Below are 16685 nucleotides of genomic sequence, written 5' to 3'. Positions count from 1 at the left end.
TCTGTAGCCGATAGGCTTCCGTAGCTATCCCCTAATTAAGTAACCTTGATGAGCTGGAGTTTTGCCACCCATGAAGATGAAATTATTTATACATCATGATATAGGTCTGACTGTGGATGACTTACTTCTAGTTTTCTATAAATTACACATTCACATTACATCTACTCTGTCCTAATATTTAAAAAAAAACAAAAACAAAAAAAACACAGATGAACAACTAATGTTATGCTAATGCAAATGAAAGCTATTTTATTTTGACTACAAGACAGACATTTGAACTTGCCAAGTCTCATGTGTGAAAACTAGTGCATCAACAAAAATCTCCATAACAACAATCTTCTAGTTCTCATTTTCCGGAACAAGTTAGAATATGAGATAAGGAATCTGACTGGATTTTCTCATTTATCCTTATTTTTATAGATTATGGGGAATATTTATCAAGCAGTCATACAGCAGGAATATTCTCTGTAGCCCGTAGTAACCAATCACAGCTCAGCTTTAATTTTACCAAGGCTAAATAATATTTCAAAGCTGAACTGTGTTTGGTTGCTGGGCAAAGAACATTCATAGGGTACAATTGCTTAATTTAATCTCCCCCCGTGTAGTCAGTTATAGATTCAGTTAGTTTGCATGCAAAAAAACACTTAAGGCTAGAATCACACACAGCAGTTTTTTTTTTTTTTTTGAAAACTGTCACTGACAAGTGAATCCAGCATTTTATGTGCCTAGACAGTATGCAAACTGTACAACTGCTTGTCTCCTATTCCTGCTCACTCATCCCCTCAACCCCCCCCCCTCCATAGATTACAAAAGACTCAGCAAATTTGTCTTCACTTTGCTCCTCTGTAATGAAGACAGCTTTGCTTCATAATAAACAGATAAGAAGTGAGGGAGGGGGGACGCTGGAAAACAGCTTTTAGAGTACAGAAAGAGGCCAATTTTTGCCTAATAAAACCTGTTAAAGAGTTTCTTAAAATTGCTTATAGTACGGATTTCTGCAATATATATTAATTACTTTTTCCATTAAGGCTTCAGCTTCTACTGCAAAGTCCTATTTTAAGTTTAAAAGAGAAAATTCATTTAGTAGCAATAATATAAAACACTTATCACAATAAAAAAACCTTTATTAAATATTTTTTCAGTTCACATCTGCATTATAAATTTCTATTGATCTGCAGAACAAAGAAATAGAAGAGCCAAATCTGTTCTGTGGGGTCAGTGAGGTACCATTTGTTCCTAACTTCTGGTTTCTAATATTTTACAATACAAAACACTGCATTATTTTGTCTGGCATTTTGCAAGAGGCTCCTACTAAAGCTCCCACACAGTTGTTACCACAGCTTGTTACCACATTGTAGTGGCACAATTTTTGTATGATTGTATTCACATTTTCTTTTTTGCTTTCAACCAGTGTACACCATGTACACACCACACTTTCTTCTGCCAAGTTTGTGTGCCGCAAGCAAGCCACATTCAAGAAAGCAACATCCATTTTACTTTTGACAGCCATTGTTATTTTAATTATAATTAAATATAAAAAACAGAAAACAAACTGAATCCACTATACTTGAAGTGTCACTGTCATTACCAAGACTTTTGACAGGTCATAGAGACATGTCAGAAGTTTTTTGTAACAGGTACATTTTAAAAGGACATTCACAATGCTTGCTCTAGCTGCAGACCTATCCACTAATTCTAAAAGGCATCCACAATGCAAAGCACTTGCCCATAACCTTGACACCAATCTCCGCCAATGCAATTTTATTGTTGTGCATTTGGGTTCAGAGAAAGCACCCAAGCATCTCAGGTTTAAAAAGTGTCCAGCTTCTTGTACTTAGCCATCATGTGGCTGAAAAAGATGCCTGCAATACTCCCATATACGGGATACAACATGAGCTCTATATCTAAAGGTACAAATATCAATTCAACCAGTATAAACTGCCTTAATCATAGAGGATAATGTTCATAAACTTGTCTCTTCACATACTCTAACTGGAACATTGTAATGTCGATCGTCTTCAGTTATAAGTGTTACAACTGGCCAGTCGGCCTGGTCATTAGGATAGTGGGTGATAAATTCATCTGTTCCATATTTGTATAATCTATAGACTTTGATGGTGTGCTGCAATGCATATCCAAGAAGAAACATTTCGACCTAAAAAACAAAACATAAGACAATTGTTAGGCCCCAGTGACATTAGTTTCCATACGTCAGATATATACAGTAAAAGGTAAATTCACACGCAACAGAATCGCAGCGGATTTCATGCACCTCCTGAAAGTTTCAATAGGATTACAAAACTGCAGCGGAACTGTCATCCTGCTGCGAGTACATAAGTGGCAGCCACCTTAAACCTCCCGCAGCCTCCGGCTTGTTTTGTGGCTCCCAGCGTACTGACATCCCAGCCAATCAGTGCACTGTCCCACCACAGCACACCAATTGGCTGAGCGGGATGTCCTGATGCCGGGAGCCACAGAATAAGCTGGAGCGCGGACCAGGAAATGTATGCACCGGGCCACGGGAGGTTTAAAGGGGCTACTGCTTACATACTTGCAGCAGGATGACAATTTCCTATTGAAATTGAAAGGAGGGGAAATGCAGCGGATTTAGTTGCGATTCCGTTACGCATGAACCCACCCTAAGGCTGGGTTCACACTATGTATATTTCAGTCAGTATTGTGGTCCTCATATTGCAACTAAAACCAGGAGTGGATTGAAAACACAGAAAGGCTCTGTTCACACAATGTTGAAATTGAGTGGATGGCCGCCATTTAATGGCAAATATTTGCTGTTATTTTAAAACGGCTGTTATATTGAAATAATATCCGTTATTTACTGTTATAAGGCGGCCATCCACTCAATTTCAACATTGTGTGAACAGATCCTTTCTGTGTTTTTAATCCACTCCTGGTTTTGGTTGCAATATGAGGACCACAATACTGACTGAAATATACGTAGTGTGAACCCAGCCTCAATGTATACTTTTTATTGTATGACAGCTAAGCATTCTTTTGTGCCAGTTTGAAATATTTTTTTAACTCTGCACAGGAGCCTCTGCCGCTCACACAGCTAGTGCCACTCATTGATAGCAATCACTGCTCATTGTGGAAAAGCTGCCACACTGTGCTATAGCGATGGACAGCCTGCCTCTCAGGGTACTGTATAAAAGAGTATACATGGTATACTGTACTGTGTGGCAGTGCTTGAAAAGAGCAAGGGATAGAGAGCTGCAGGGCTTAGACAGGCCTACAGAGTCAAATGTTGGTTGCAGCAGAGGGTCTGTGTTGCCCCTTATTGCTGCCACTCAATGAAAGTTGCGCAATGGAGAATAAATGTATAGTTTTTTTTCTCTAGAACGTGCCTTCAAGAAAAATGCAAATGCAGAGTAAAAGCCTGTTGCACACACTGTAAAATTTGCAAATGTACCACAAACATAACAAACTATATGATGCACTTTTTGCATACATTCACTTACCTCTTTGCGACCAAAAATTTCCATTTTTGCATTTTGTTTTCCCTTCTAACCTTAGCGAAACCATTAAAAACGGTAAAACAAAAATGTTATTTTGATTAGTTGGGCGAGTACAAATTTTTTTAATGAAAGTTAAAGGGGTATTCCACTCAAACATAACTTATCATATGTTGCTGCCTATGGTGAGACAATGAGTGATGCATGTGTCCCAACACTGCGCCCTGCAACTTCAGAGCTGTCTGAATTGACAGGCAGTCACTGGCTGGGACCACCACGGCTGATCGGCCTGTCAGCTCAGAAAGGTCACTCTGAAGCTGCAGAGCGCGGTGCCAGGAAGCATGCAGAGCACAGGAGAATACCTGGAGTGTGGAGAGGTAATGTATTAGCCCTTGCTTAACCCCTTCCCCCAATATGACGTCCAGGGACGTCATGAAAAGCAGTGGCAGAACGCATCATGACGTCCCTGGACGTTATGGTTTCCCTGCCTCCCCCCTCTGTCTCTATCTAAGATTGAGCAGCAAGAGGAGGCTGTGTGACACAGTCTCCTCCTGCTGCCTCTGCCCGGAGGGAAGCCACGCTCCCCCCGGGCAGTTAACCCCATAAACGCCACGGTCAATGCGACCACAGCGTCTATGGGGAGATTCAGTGTCCTCCCGCCGATAGGGCGGCGGGGGGAGGCTGAAGAACGTTGCCTCCCCCCACCGCCACTACATTTATGTCCCCCGGCCCCCTCCCCTCGTCCACCGATACCGGCGGATCGCCGCTATTACCGTTATAGCGGCGATCCGCCGGTACCGGGCATTACCGGCGCCGCCTTACATCTCCCCCCACCGTGAATCCACGGTGGGGAGAGATGAAAATGTATCCCCCAGACCCCAGATCAGCCCCCCTAGTGGGTGATCACTATCCCTCCCCGGGCCCCCATCCCTGCGAACAAACGATGTTTGTTCGCAGGGATGGAAATGAATAAATGATCAAAGCCCCATGCTCTCCGCCACCGAGGTAGCGGAGAGCATGCGGCAGTGATCGGGGACCCCCCCGTGTGGTCCCGGAGCAGGCGATCAGCGGTATATACTATATACCGCTGATCGCCTGTTTCTAGTGCAAAAAAGCACTTTTTATCCCCTGTCTCCATAAATCATTGGTGACAGGGGATAAAAAGTGATACAGTGTCGTCCCCCACCCCCCCAGTCACCCCGTCCCCCAGTCACCCCCCTTCCCCATATACATTACCTGATCCAGGGAGGTCCGTCCTCCTCGGCGTCCAGGCTGATTCTGAAGTGCGCATGCGCTCCAGAATCAGTTATCTCGGAAAATTTAAAGTGACAGACTAATTTGGTCTCTGTCACTGAACTATGATTACTGTGATAGAAAATATCACAGTAATCATAGTAATATAGGGAAAATGAATGTGTAAAAGTACAAAAAGTGAAAAACATACAAAAAAATAAAACACACACTTTTTATTATAGTAATAATTGCAGTTTACTCCCAGATTACCCCTAACCCCCCCCAGATTACCCGTAATCACCGCAGGTTGCCCATAATCACGCCAGATTGCACGTAACCACTGCACGTTGCCCATAACCACCGCAGATTGTCTGTAACCACCCCATGTTGCCCGTAACCACCGCAGATTGTCTGTAACCACCCCAGGTTGCCCCTAATCACACATAATTCCCCCCAGATTGCCTCTGACCACCCCAAATTGCCAGGGACCCTCTCCAGATTGCCCGTAACCACGCCAGATTGCCTGTAACCACCCCAAATTACAGGTACCCATCCCAGATTACCTATAGACACGTTGCACATACCCACGTTGCCTGTTACCACCCCAGGTTGCCCGTAACCACCCCAGATGGTCTGTAACCACCCCAGGTTGCCCGTAACCACCCCAGGTTGCCTGTAATCTCATTTTTTTATTGTATTTTAGTAACTGCGCTATTCTAATAACTATTACTAGCTGCGGTTTTGATCCAGCAAATTGGCGCTCCCTTCCTTCTGAGCCCTGCTGTGTGCCCATACAGTAGTTTATGCCCACGTATGAGGTACCGTTTTACTCAGAAGAAGCTGCGTTACAGATTTTGGGGTACGGTTTTTCTCCCATTCCTCGTGAAATTGAGAAATTTTAAACTAAACGAACATATTATTGGAAAAATTCGAGTTTTTCATTTTTACTGTCTTATTTTGAATACTTTCCTCTAATATCTGTGGGGTCAAACCGCTCACTGCACCCCAAGATGAGTTCTTTGAGGGGTGTACTTTCCTAAATGCGGTGACTTTTGGGGGGGTTCTATTCTGCTGACACTACAGGGGCGCTGCAAACGCACCTGGCGCTTAGCATTTTCAGTGCAGATTTTTCTGTAGTTTCTAAGCGCCAGGTGCGTTTGCAGCGCCCCTGTAGTGTCAGCAGAATAGAACCCCCCCAAAAGTCATCCCATTTAGGAAAGTACACCCCTCAAAGAACTTGGGGTGCAGTGAGCGGTTTGACCCCACAGATATTAGAGGAAAGTATTCAAAATAAGACAGTAAAATTTGAAAAACTCGAATTTTTCCAATAATATGTTCGTTTAGTTTGAAATTTCTCAATTTCACTAGGAACAGGGGAAAAGCTGCATACCAAAATCTGTAACGCAGGTTCTCCTGAGTAGAACGGTACCCCATATGTGGGCATAAACCACTGTATGGGCACCCAGCCGGGCTCAGAAGGGAAGGAGCGCCAATTAGCATTTTCAGGGCAGATTTTTCCGAAGAAGTTTCTAATTGGCGCTCCTTCCCTTCTGAGCCCGGCTGGGTGCCCATACAGTGGTTTATGCCCACATATGGGGTACCGTTCTACTCAGGAGAACCTGCGTTACAGATTTTGGTATGCAGCTTTTCCCCTGTTCCTAGTGAAATTGAGAAATTTCAAACTAAACGAACATATTATTGGAAAAATTCGAGTTTTTCAAATTTTACTGTCTTATTTTGAATACTTTCCTCTAATACCTGTGGGGTCAAAATGATCACCACACCCCAAGATGAATTCTTTGAGGGGTGTACTTTCCAAAATGGGGTGACTTTAGGGGGGGTTCTATTCTGCGGACACTACAGGGGCACTGCAAACGCACCTGGCACTCAGAAACTACTTCAGCAAAATCTGAACTGAAAATGCTAATTGGTGCTCCCTTCCTTCTGAGCCCGGCTGTGTGCCCATACAGTGGTTTATGCCCACATATGGGGTACCGTTGTACTCAGGAGAACCTGCGTTACAAATTTTGCGGTACTTTTTTTCTCTTGTTCCTCGTGAACTTGAGAAATTTCAAACTAAACAAACATTATTGGAAAAATTCGTTTTTCATTTTTACTGTCTAATTTTGAATACTTTCCTCTAATACCTGTGGGGTCAAAATGCTCATCCTACCCAAAGATGAATTCTTCGAGGGGTGTACTTTCGAAAATGGGGTGACTTTTGGGGGGATTCTGTTCTGCGGACACTACAGGGGCACTGCAAATGCACCTGGCGCTCAGAAATTTCTTCAGCAAAATCTGCATTAAAAAAGCTAATTGGCGCTCCTTCCCTTCTGAGTCCGGCTGTGTGCCCATACAGTGGTTTACGCCCACATATGGGGTACCATTGTATTCAGGAGAACCTGCGTTACAGATTTTGGCATGCTTTTTTTCTCATGTTCCTTTTGAAAATTAGAAACTTTAATCTAAACGTATATATTATTTGAAAATTTTCATTTTGGATTTTTTTACGGCCTAATTGTGATTACTTTCCTCCAGCCCCTGTAGGGTTAAAATGCTCATTATAACCCTAGATTTATTCTTTAAGGTGTCTATTTTCCTAAATGGGGTCACTTATGGGGGTTTTCAGGATACCAGACTTCTAAATCCATTTAAAAAAAAGAACTGGTCCTTAAAAAAAAAAAAAAAAAAAAAATCAGTTTTGGAAACTTTCACAAAATGTGATAATTTGCTAATAAATTTCTAAGCCCCATAACACCCTAAGGCTGGGTTCACACTACGTATATTTGAGGCTGTATGTTTGAGGCTGTATAGCAACCAAAACAAGGAGTGGATTGAAAACACAGAAAGGCTATGTTCACATAATGTTGTAATTGAGTGGATGGCCGTCATTTAATGGCAAATATTTGCTGTTATTTTAAAACAACGGCTGTTATATTGAAATAATGGAAGTTATTTACCGTTATATGGCGGCCATCCACTCAATTTCAACATTGTGTGAACAGATCCTTTCTGGGTTTTCAATCCACTCCTGGTTTTGGTTGCTATGAGGACCTGACATGAGGACCAAATACAGCCTGAAATATACATAGTGTGAACCCAGCCCAAAAAAGTAAAATAGGTTTCCCAAATTATGCCAGAATAAAGAGGACATATTGGTAATGTGATTTAGTTACTAATTTATGTGCTATGACTTCCTATTTTAGAAGCAGAGAATTTCAGAAGTTCATAAAATGCAAAATTTCCTAATTTTTCATGATATTTGTGTGTTTTTTGTGAAAAACATCAAAAGTAGTGACCAAATTTTGCCACTAATAAAAAAGTGCCATATGTGACGAAAAAACAATCTCAGAATCGCTAGCATACATTAAAGCATCACTGAGCTATAAGCGCATAAAGTGAGACAGGTCAGATTTAGAAAAATGAGCCTGGTCATTAAGGACAAAACAGGCTGCGGAGGCAAGCGGTTAATGATTATTGGGCCGTGTAATGGGCCCAGTAAAGGAGTGCAGATCTAGCAGATCGGCACTCAATTACAAATATTGATCAGGCCGCCATCGGCTCAGGTAATAAAACCCTAACACTGCGGAAGACACAAAGAACTGTGTGAGCTTCTCTCAGTCTCCCCCTCATTCCCAAAAACAAGTCCCTGGAAAGCTTTATCTGCAATTCTGGGAGGGGTAAAGAGGAGGTTTCATGGAAAGACAAAAACTGCAGGCAGGTTGGCAAGGGCAGGAAAATAATCAAAGACCTGAACTCACCCAGTCCTTGTGCCGCCGATGAGCCACTCCTGGGTCTTCCAGCTTCAGCTGGAAACAGGTACATCACGTACCCGGCTTCACCAGCTGAAATGTCATGGCTCGGCTGAGTGATCACCTGCTCAGCCAGTCAGTGACAGGGGCCGTGTCCCGTCCCAGTCACTGATTGGCTGGGCGGGCAATCATTTAGTCGGGGTTGTGACGTTGCAGCTAGCAGAGCTGCATGTCACCGGTTGGTGTTTATTATCCTGCCCCCACAAGTCTGCCTGCTGTTTTGGCCTTCCATGGGACTTCTCCTTTATCTGAGGTGGTGTTACTGATGAATCAACTGTGATTGATCCTCCCGGGATTACAAAATTACAAATAGGAACTTGTTTACATCAGTCGTCTTGGTAGTAAGGGGGGGAAAGGGGGAGATAGAGAGAGCAGCTCACAAACAGTTTTTCTTCAGCAGAAAGCAGCAGCTCAGAACTGGGGGAAGGAGACTGGATAGATAACAAGTATGGAGTGAATTGTTAGTCTCAACACGGGCAGCAACATATGAAAAGATATGCTTGAGCAGAATAGCCCTTTAAGTAAAATTAAAAAGAGTTATGGCTCTTAGAACGAAAAACAAAAACCAAAATGAAAACCAAAGCCAAAATATGTGTCATTAAAGTTTGTGATTTAGTGATTCTGCATGTGGAGATGTTATTTTTTGTTTACTTTTATTATTTTTGTTAAAGCACCCTTAATTCCAGAGTGCTTTTTACTTAATAGGAAAAATGGGAGTGATTTAAATATTTATCATTTGATTTCTTAGGGCCCTTTTACACAGAAAGATTTGAAGCCAAAACCAGGAACAGACTATAAACAGAGATCAGGTCATACATAAAAGCCTGGGATTTCTCCTCTTTTCAAATCCAGTCCTGGCTTTGGCTTCAAATCTTTGGCAGATAATCTGTCAGATAATCTTTCTGTGTAAAAAGGCCCTTACTCACATCAATGCATTACTAATTTATTGCACTAATCTGAGATCTTAGCACTCTGCTAGTAAAGTCTGCCTAAGGGCCCTATTCCACCGGACGATTATCATTCAGATTATCGTTAAATCGTTCGAATCTAAACGATAATCGTTCAGTTGAAATGCAGTTAACGATTAACGACCGAACGAGAAATCGTTAATCGCTTTATAAGACCTGGACCTATTTTTATTGTTGCTCGTTCGCAAATCGTTCACATTGAATAAGACAATCGTTCTGTTGTTCGCAAAAGATACGAAAGCAATAGCGAATAAATAGCGAAGAAAAAACTATCGCAATTACGATCATGAGTAATGATTATCGTTCCATGGAAGTGAGTGAACGTTTTCAGGTCTTTCGTCATTTTTCTAAGTCACCGAAGGTACACTTCAAGAAATTGTAAAAAATTAGCATATAGGAACTGCAAGGTTTATGAAAAGTACATTTTCCTTTACTTTTTGCCTAATTGATAAGCATACCTGCTCAAGTCCTCCAGAGTGCCCCACATGATTCAAATGATTCTTTAAAAACTCACAAGGATTTTTTGAGGTGTTCCTAGCAAATAACAGCCATGAGAATACAGGAACTTCCTTCCCATCTTCATTGGCATTAAATAAGTCAATGGCAGTTTTCAGCATCAAGAACTTCACAGCCTCATATAAGCAGTACTCCTCTTCACTTTGAAAGATCTCATCACAAGCAGCTTGTCTCTTGTCTGGGGTCTGGATTTCACTCAATTCGGACCACTTAGCAAAAACAGATGACATAAGAAATAAAACCCCTAAATAGTAGTATAGAATTAATGACAAGACACACATTGGAAAACAAGTCACGATAAAGTCTTGTGTGGTGCTCTGGGGGGGGGGGGGGGGGGGGAAATACTTACAAACCTCACTTTTTGGTGTAATATGACCCATTAGGAAGAAAGGTTGCTTTCCCTTCAAGTCAATCTTTGACTCTTTAGGAAGGCTCATAACATGACTGGGGATTTAAGAAGCCAGTCAGAAACTTACCTAAAAGAGCAAGTTAACTAACTGTAGAAAGCGGTTTTGGAGTGGTTTCCACTCATTAGTACAGGGCAGGGTGCTGGCTGGCTATTATTGTGGGACCAAAGGGGTAGTGCTTTTGCCTATGACAACATTAATGACAAAGGGGCGCCTGGCTGAAGCTCAAGCAGAAAGCATGACCGTTGTGCCCCACAGCCCTGCCTACATCTGTGCCGTAGGCCATGCCCTGTCCCCTCCATGAAGTCATCTGCATTTAGGCCCCCTCAGCGGCGTCATCTGCATGGGCCGACTTGAAGACATAGGCCCTGCCCCTCTGACGGCTGGATCAGTGGCGGCGGGGTCTAGGCATCTCGGTCGAGCTTTTGACGACATGGCAGAGGGAGCAGGGCTTATGCGGTCAATGGTTCTGATGTAGGCAGGGATATGGGGCACATCGGCTAAGAAACCCCGCCCAAGGGTATGTGCACACTAAGGAAATGTGGCGGAAAATCCGTTGTGGCGGGAGCGTCTCCGCCCGTGTTATAGACTCCATTCTATGCACGGGCGAATTCCGTCATCCGTCCAAAGAATGAACACGTTCATTCTTTAGACAGATGATGGAATCCGTCCATGTATAGAATGGAGTCTATGACATGGGCGGAGAGGCGTGCCCCCACCGCAGCCTGCGAGCGGCAAATTTTGTGGCGGATTTTCCATCACATTTCCTCAGTGTGCACATATCCTAAGATATGAAATGTTGAGAATAGAAGCTTAAGGAGGGTGCTGAGAACTCCTTATATGGAAAGAGGGTGACAATATCACTTTAAACTTGAATTTAAAGGGGTATTTTATCCAACATAAATTTATAATATGTTGCTGCCTCCGGAGAGAACCTAACCTATTCTTACCTTTATGTACTCCTCTGATGTTCTCCTATGTCATCTTTGGGTCCCTGGCTGAGTGAACCCCATCTCCCCCTCCAAGATGTACTGTTCTGGTGGTGAAAGCCTGCTCAACCAATCACTGACTGAAATAGACGAGTCTGTCTCGAAAGTGAAGGTGGGATTGCTCAGCTGGGGACCCGAAGAGGACATAGGAGGACACCAGGAAAGTGTGGAAAGGCGAATAGGCTGTTATGGTGTCCTCAGGGGCAGAAACATCGACTTAAGGGCACCAGTTTTCTATTTTTTAGGGCTATAACTGTGAAAAAACACGTCACTATGAATAAATGAACAGCACTGCTGCATAAGCTACTGAACGCTAAATAGGGTTTGGAGACCTTTCATTTTAAACTAGGTCTAGTAATATCAAAAATTACAAAAAGGGTACATGGCTCCTCCTAGAGTTTCTAATTCAAATACCCCGGGAATCATTTATAGCAGCCTGTAGTTTGTCAATGCACCATAAATATGGACTTATGAAATCTGACAGTGGGTTTAACATTGCCCTACAGTATGTCTACAAAGCACTAAAGGAATTAAGTGTTAAATAACTAAAAATACATTTACCTTTTTCTTAAGCAGTTCCAAAGACTCCTTTATCTGCACCCATGTTTTTTTGCCTCCATATGAATGCCAGAATCTCCACAGTTTAATCCACTCATACTTTTTAACAAGCTTTTCAGGCAGCTATGAAAAAATGTATTTATTGCATTAATCCAAGTAACTAAAAAGAACAAATAAAAAAACACACAACGACACATTCTACAACCTCACAAACATTAACTCCTGTGAGAAAAGTAAAGAGCAAGATAATTTTGACAGGAGAATCAATCCATAGGTGGCAGATATTGGGGAAAGTTCTGCAACTGAAAATCAGCTCCATTTAACACACCCGACTTTCGTAGCTTTTTGGCTTTGGTTTGGCCGGTGCCAAGGTCCTTTTATTCCAACTGCAGCCTGGTCACCATGCATGGGGCCAGTCTATTACCGAAGCACTGGAGGCAGGCTGGGCTGGCCCTGGGAGGAAACCCCCTCCCCTCTAGGACGCAGCTCCAAAAGTGGCATGAATCTATGAACGAATCCAAGTATCAACAGTTCAGTCTTGTGGAAGTAGAGTAAAGGCCCTATTACACAGGACCATTATCGGCCGTACTCGGCCCGTGTAATAGAAGGCAACGATCAGCCGACATGAACAATGTCGGCTGATCGTTGCGGTCAATATGTTGAACGACAAATGACAATGATAGCAGCGATATGCTGCCGCTGCTCCATGGAACAGAAGCGGTGGCTGCCTGGACGAGCTAGCGAAAGAATAAGGCGTTTAGAGCATGTCAGTACCTCAGTTTATCTATTATTTAGAAAAATAAATATTTAAATTAGGTAGTTTTGTGCACTACACTAGGGGTGTTCCCCAGCCGCTAGGCTCTTCTGTACCGCCTTCTTATGCATATTTATGTAAGTATAATGTAGTGACATCTTCACATATGCATAACTAGATGGCACAAGAGGTTGGCAGACGGGCAGACCAATGCACTGAGGGGTCAGAAAAGACCACAGCCAACTAAACTTCCCAACTTGGTTTATGAGGATTGCTTTGGTTTAACCTCTTAACGACGCCTGATGGGTATACCAGTCATGCGGCCGTTAAGGGGGATAAGAGAGGGCTCCTGGCGTGAGCCCTCTCTGCAGCCCGCGGTCCCTGGTTGCTATGTGTAGCCAGTGACCGCCGACGCAGCCGATCGCCGGCTAATAGCTATTCAAATGCAGCTGTCACAGCTGACAGCTGCATTTGAATAGTGACTGTGCCTCTCTCCCTGGTGTCTAGTGGGGGATCTCCCCCCCGCAATGCGATTGCGGAGGGGAGATCTGTTCTAAAGAGCCGGCCGGGGCTCAGCATCGGAATGACGCTGATCCCGGCTCGCCAATCTATGTAGATGGTCTGCTGCAGACCATTATAATAGAGCACCAATCTGATGGATCAGTGCTCTGTTATATACACAGAGCCTGAGGGCTTCTAATTAATGTATGTGAAAAAAAAGAATAAAAAAGTAGTTTTTATTAATAAATAACCCCCTCCCCTAATAAAAGTCCAAATCACCCCCCTTTTCACATTTTATAAATAAAAATAAACAAAGTTTGGTATCGCTGCGTGCATAATTAAATTTATTTAATTCCTGATCCCTCCCGGTAAATGGCGTAAGTGCAGAAAAATTGTAATAAAAAAAAAACGATCAAAAAGTTGCATATGCGCAATCAAGGTACCGATAGAAAGTACAGATCATGGCGCAAAAAAATGACACCTCACACAGCCCCATAGACCAAAGGATAAAAGTGCTATAAGCCTGGGAATAGAGCAATTTTAAAAAAGGTTTATTTTCTGTAAAAGGTTTTAATTTTTTACGAGCCATCAATTAATATAAAAGTTATGCATGTTACATATAGATTTAATCATACCGACTTGAGGAACATATATATAACATGTCAGTTTTTCCACAGGACACACGGCGTAAAAACGAAGCCCTCCTAAAGAAAAAGAATTGCGTTTTTTTTTCAATTTTACCACGCATATAGTTTTTTATCTGGTTTTGCAGCATATTTTATGCAAAAATTTAGCCTGTCATTACAGTGCTTGAAAAGCACTACATTGTAATCCGTATTCTTCTTCTTCCGTTTCTTCTTCCAGCCATTTCTCTGCACGTAATACAGCCCGAACCGCTTTGCGCACACACTCCGTTCAAACTGCGTTTCGAAGCCCTCGGCGGTGTGTGGTGTGCTATTTTTCGTTTCGATCGGATTTGTCGCTTTTAAGAAATTTAGGTTTAAAGACCCCGAATTTCCCATAGAAAATAATGGCCCATTGCAAATAATGGCCACACTCTGACCGCTAACAGCCAATCACAGCACATATGCAAATAGCTGAAATATAGCAGCCAATAGGAACTCTAAGGTCTCGTCAGGCAATGTATCACACATCCAGTCACATGTCCACTATTGGCCAATAGAAGATGTAATATATGGAAGGTCCTTAACGATTTTGTCTCACTGACATGAGTAAGATTGTCATGGTAACCGAGCAATGATCTTTACCATTATAAGTACCCAGATCGCTTTTACAGGGACCCAAGTCGCTCTTAAAAAGGGACAATAGCCATGACACTATTAAAGGGACCCAAGTCGTTCTTAAAGGGGCGGGACCCAAGTCGCTCTTAAAGGGGCCCATGTAGCTCTTAAAGGGATCCAAGTCGCTCTTAAATGGACGGGACACATCTTGCTCTTAAAGGGACCCAAGTCACTCCAAAAGGTATGGTACCCATGTCGCTCTTAAAAAGACCCATGTCGCTAGAGACCTGGGTCCCTTAAAGAGCGCCCTGGGTCCCTTTAAGAGCACCCTGGGTCCCTTTAAGAGTGAAATATGTCCCTTTAAGAGCGACCTGGGTCCCTTTAGGAGCGACCTGGGTCCCTTTAGGAGCGACCTGGATCCCTTTAGGAGCGACCTGGATCCCTTTAGGAGCGACCTGGATCCCTTTAGGAGCGACCTGGATCCCTTTAGGAGCGACCTGGATCCCTTTAAGAGCGACCTGGGTCCCTTTAAGAGCGACCTGGGTCCCTTTAAGAGCAAAATGGGTCCCTTTAAGAGCGACCTGGGTCCCTTTAAGAGCGAAATGGGTCCCTTTAAGAGCCACCTGGGTCCCATTAAGAGCGAAGGGACCCAGGTCGCTCCTAAAAGGGACGGGAGCCAAGTTTCTCTTAAAGGGACGGCACCCAGGATTAAAGTTTCTCTTAAAAGAAAGTCACTGGTAAAGGGACGCTCTGGAAGTCACTGGTAAAGGGGCGCTCTTTTCAAGCACTATGTATTTTCCTGGAAATGCAAATCTAGTATTTTGTAATCCGTATTCTTCCTCCTTCAGCCATTTTTCTGCGATTAATACAGCCCGAACCGCTTTGCGCACAGACTCCATTCAAACTGCGTTTTGAAGCCCTCGGCGGTATGAGGTGTGCTACCTATTTTTCGTTTCGATCGGATTTGTCATTTTAAAGAAATTTACGTTTAAAGACCCCGAATTTCCCATAGAAAATAATGGCCCATTGGAAATAATGGCCACACTCTGACCGCTAACAGCCAATCACAGCACATATGCAAATAGCTGAAATATAGCAGCCAATAGGAACTCTAAGGTCTTGTCAGGCAATGTATCACAACATCCACCCAGTCACATGTCCACTATTGGCCAATAGAAGACGTAGAAAATCCTTAACGATTTTGTCTCCCTGACATGAGTAAGATTGTCATAGTAACCGAGCAATGATCTTTCTATACCATTATAAGTAGCAGAGTTCAGTCAGTAAAATAGCAGGGCTGAGGGGACGGTACCCAAGTTTCTCTTAAAAGGGACGGTACCCAATTCGCTCTTAAAGGGACTGTACCAAAGTCGCTCTTAAAAGAGAGGGTATCAAGGGTTAAAGTTTCTCTTAAAGGGAAGTCACTGGTAAAGGGGCGCTCTTTTCAAGCACTATGTATTTCCCTGGAAATGCAAATCTAGTTGCAAAGTACAATTATTGACGCAAAAAAATAAGGGCTTATGTGGGTCCATAGATGTAAAAATGCAAAAACGAAAATTAGTCCGGTCCTTAAGGGGTTAAGAGCCCCCTGTACTGGGTAGAAGGTGGAGTGAGGGAGGGGCATGGAGATCAGTGTAGTTGTATAAGAAGTTAAAAAAAAAAAAAAAAAGGAAAAGGTGTCTTTATTCATAAAAAAAACCCTCCCCTAATGAAAGTCTGAATCACCCCCATTTTCCCATTTTATAAATAAAAAAAAAAAAAAAAACAAAGACATGTTTGGTATTGCCGAATGCGCAATCGCGCAAACTATTAATTTATCACATTCCTGATTTTGCAAGGTAAAAGGCGTAAGCGCAAAAATTTGGCATTTTTGGTCACATCAAATCCAGAAACATTGTGATGAAAAGCGATCAAAGAGTCGCATATGCGCAATCAAGGTAACGATAGAAAGTACAGATCATGGCGCAAAAAATGACACCTCACACAGCCCCATAGACCAAAGGATAAAAGCGCTATAAGCATGTGAATAGAGCAATTTTAAAGGAACTTTTTTTTTCTGTAGGTTTTATTTTTTTAAAAGCCATCAAATAATATAAAAGTTATGCAAGTTGAATATCGTTTTAATTGTACCGACTTGGGGAACATATATAACATGTCAGTTTTTCCATAGGACAACCCCCCCCCCCAAGAAAAAGAATTGCGGTTTTTTTTTTTTCAATTTCACCGCGCATAGAGG

The 16685-nt window shown here is 42.7% G+C and overlaps 1 protein-coding gene across 1 annotated transcript in view; it reads right to left on the bottom strand.

Moving 5' to 3' along the window:
* Nucleotides 1-1491: 1491 nt before the first annotated feature.
* The window catches only part of OTULIN (OTU deubiquitinase with linear linkage specificity), a 62375-nt gene continuing 47181 nt past the window's right edge, over nt 1492-16685 (bottom strand). The window contains exons 8-10 of the mRNA XM_069958140.1: nt 11957-12076; nt 9942-10208; nt 1492-2155 (exon numbers count right to left, since the gene is read on the bottom strand). Of these exons, the coding sequence (XP_069814241.1) occupies nt 1964-2155; nt 9942-10208; nt 11957-12076 (579 nt within the window). The 3' untranslated portion in view covers nt 1492-1963. The remainder of the gene's footprint in view (nt 2156-9941; nt 10209-11956; nt 12077-16685) is intronic.

Source organism: Dendropsophus ebraccatus, chromosome 2 (genome assembly GCF_027789765.1).
Source record: "Dendropsophus ebraccatus isolate aDenEbr1 chromosome 2, aDenEbr1.pat, whole genome shotgun sequence".
Classification (NCBI taxonomy): Eukaryota; Metazoa; Chordata; class Amphibia; order Anura; family Hylidae; genus Dendropsophus; species Dendropsophus ebraccatus.
Note: the sequence above shows the minus strand (reverse complement) of the source record. Positions and strands in the feature narration are given on the sequence as shown.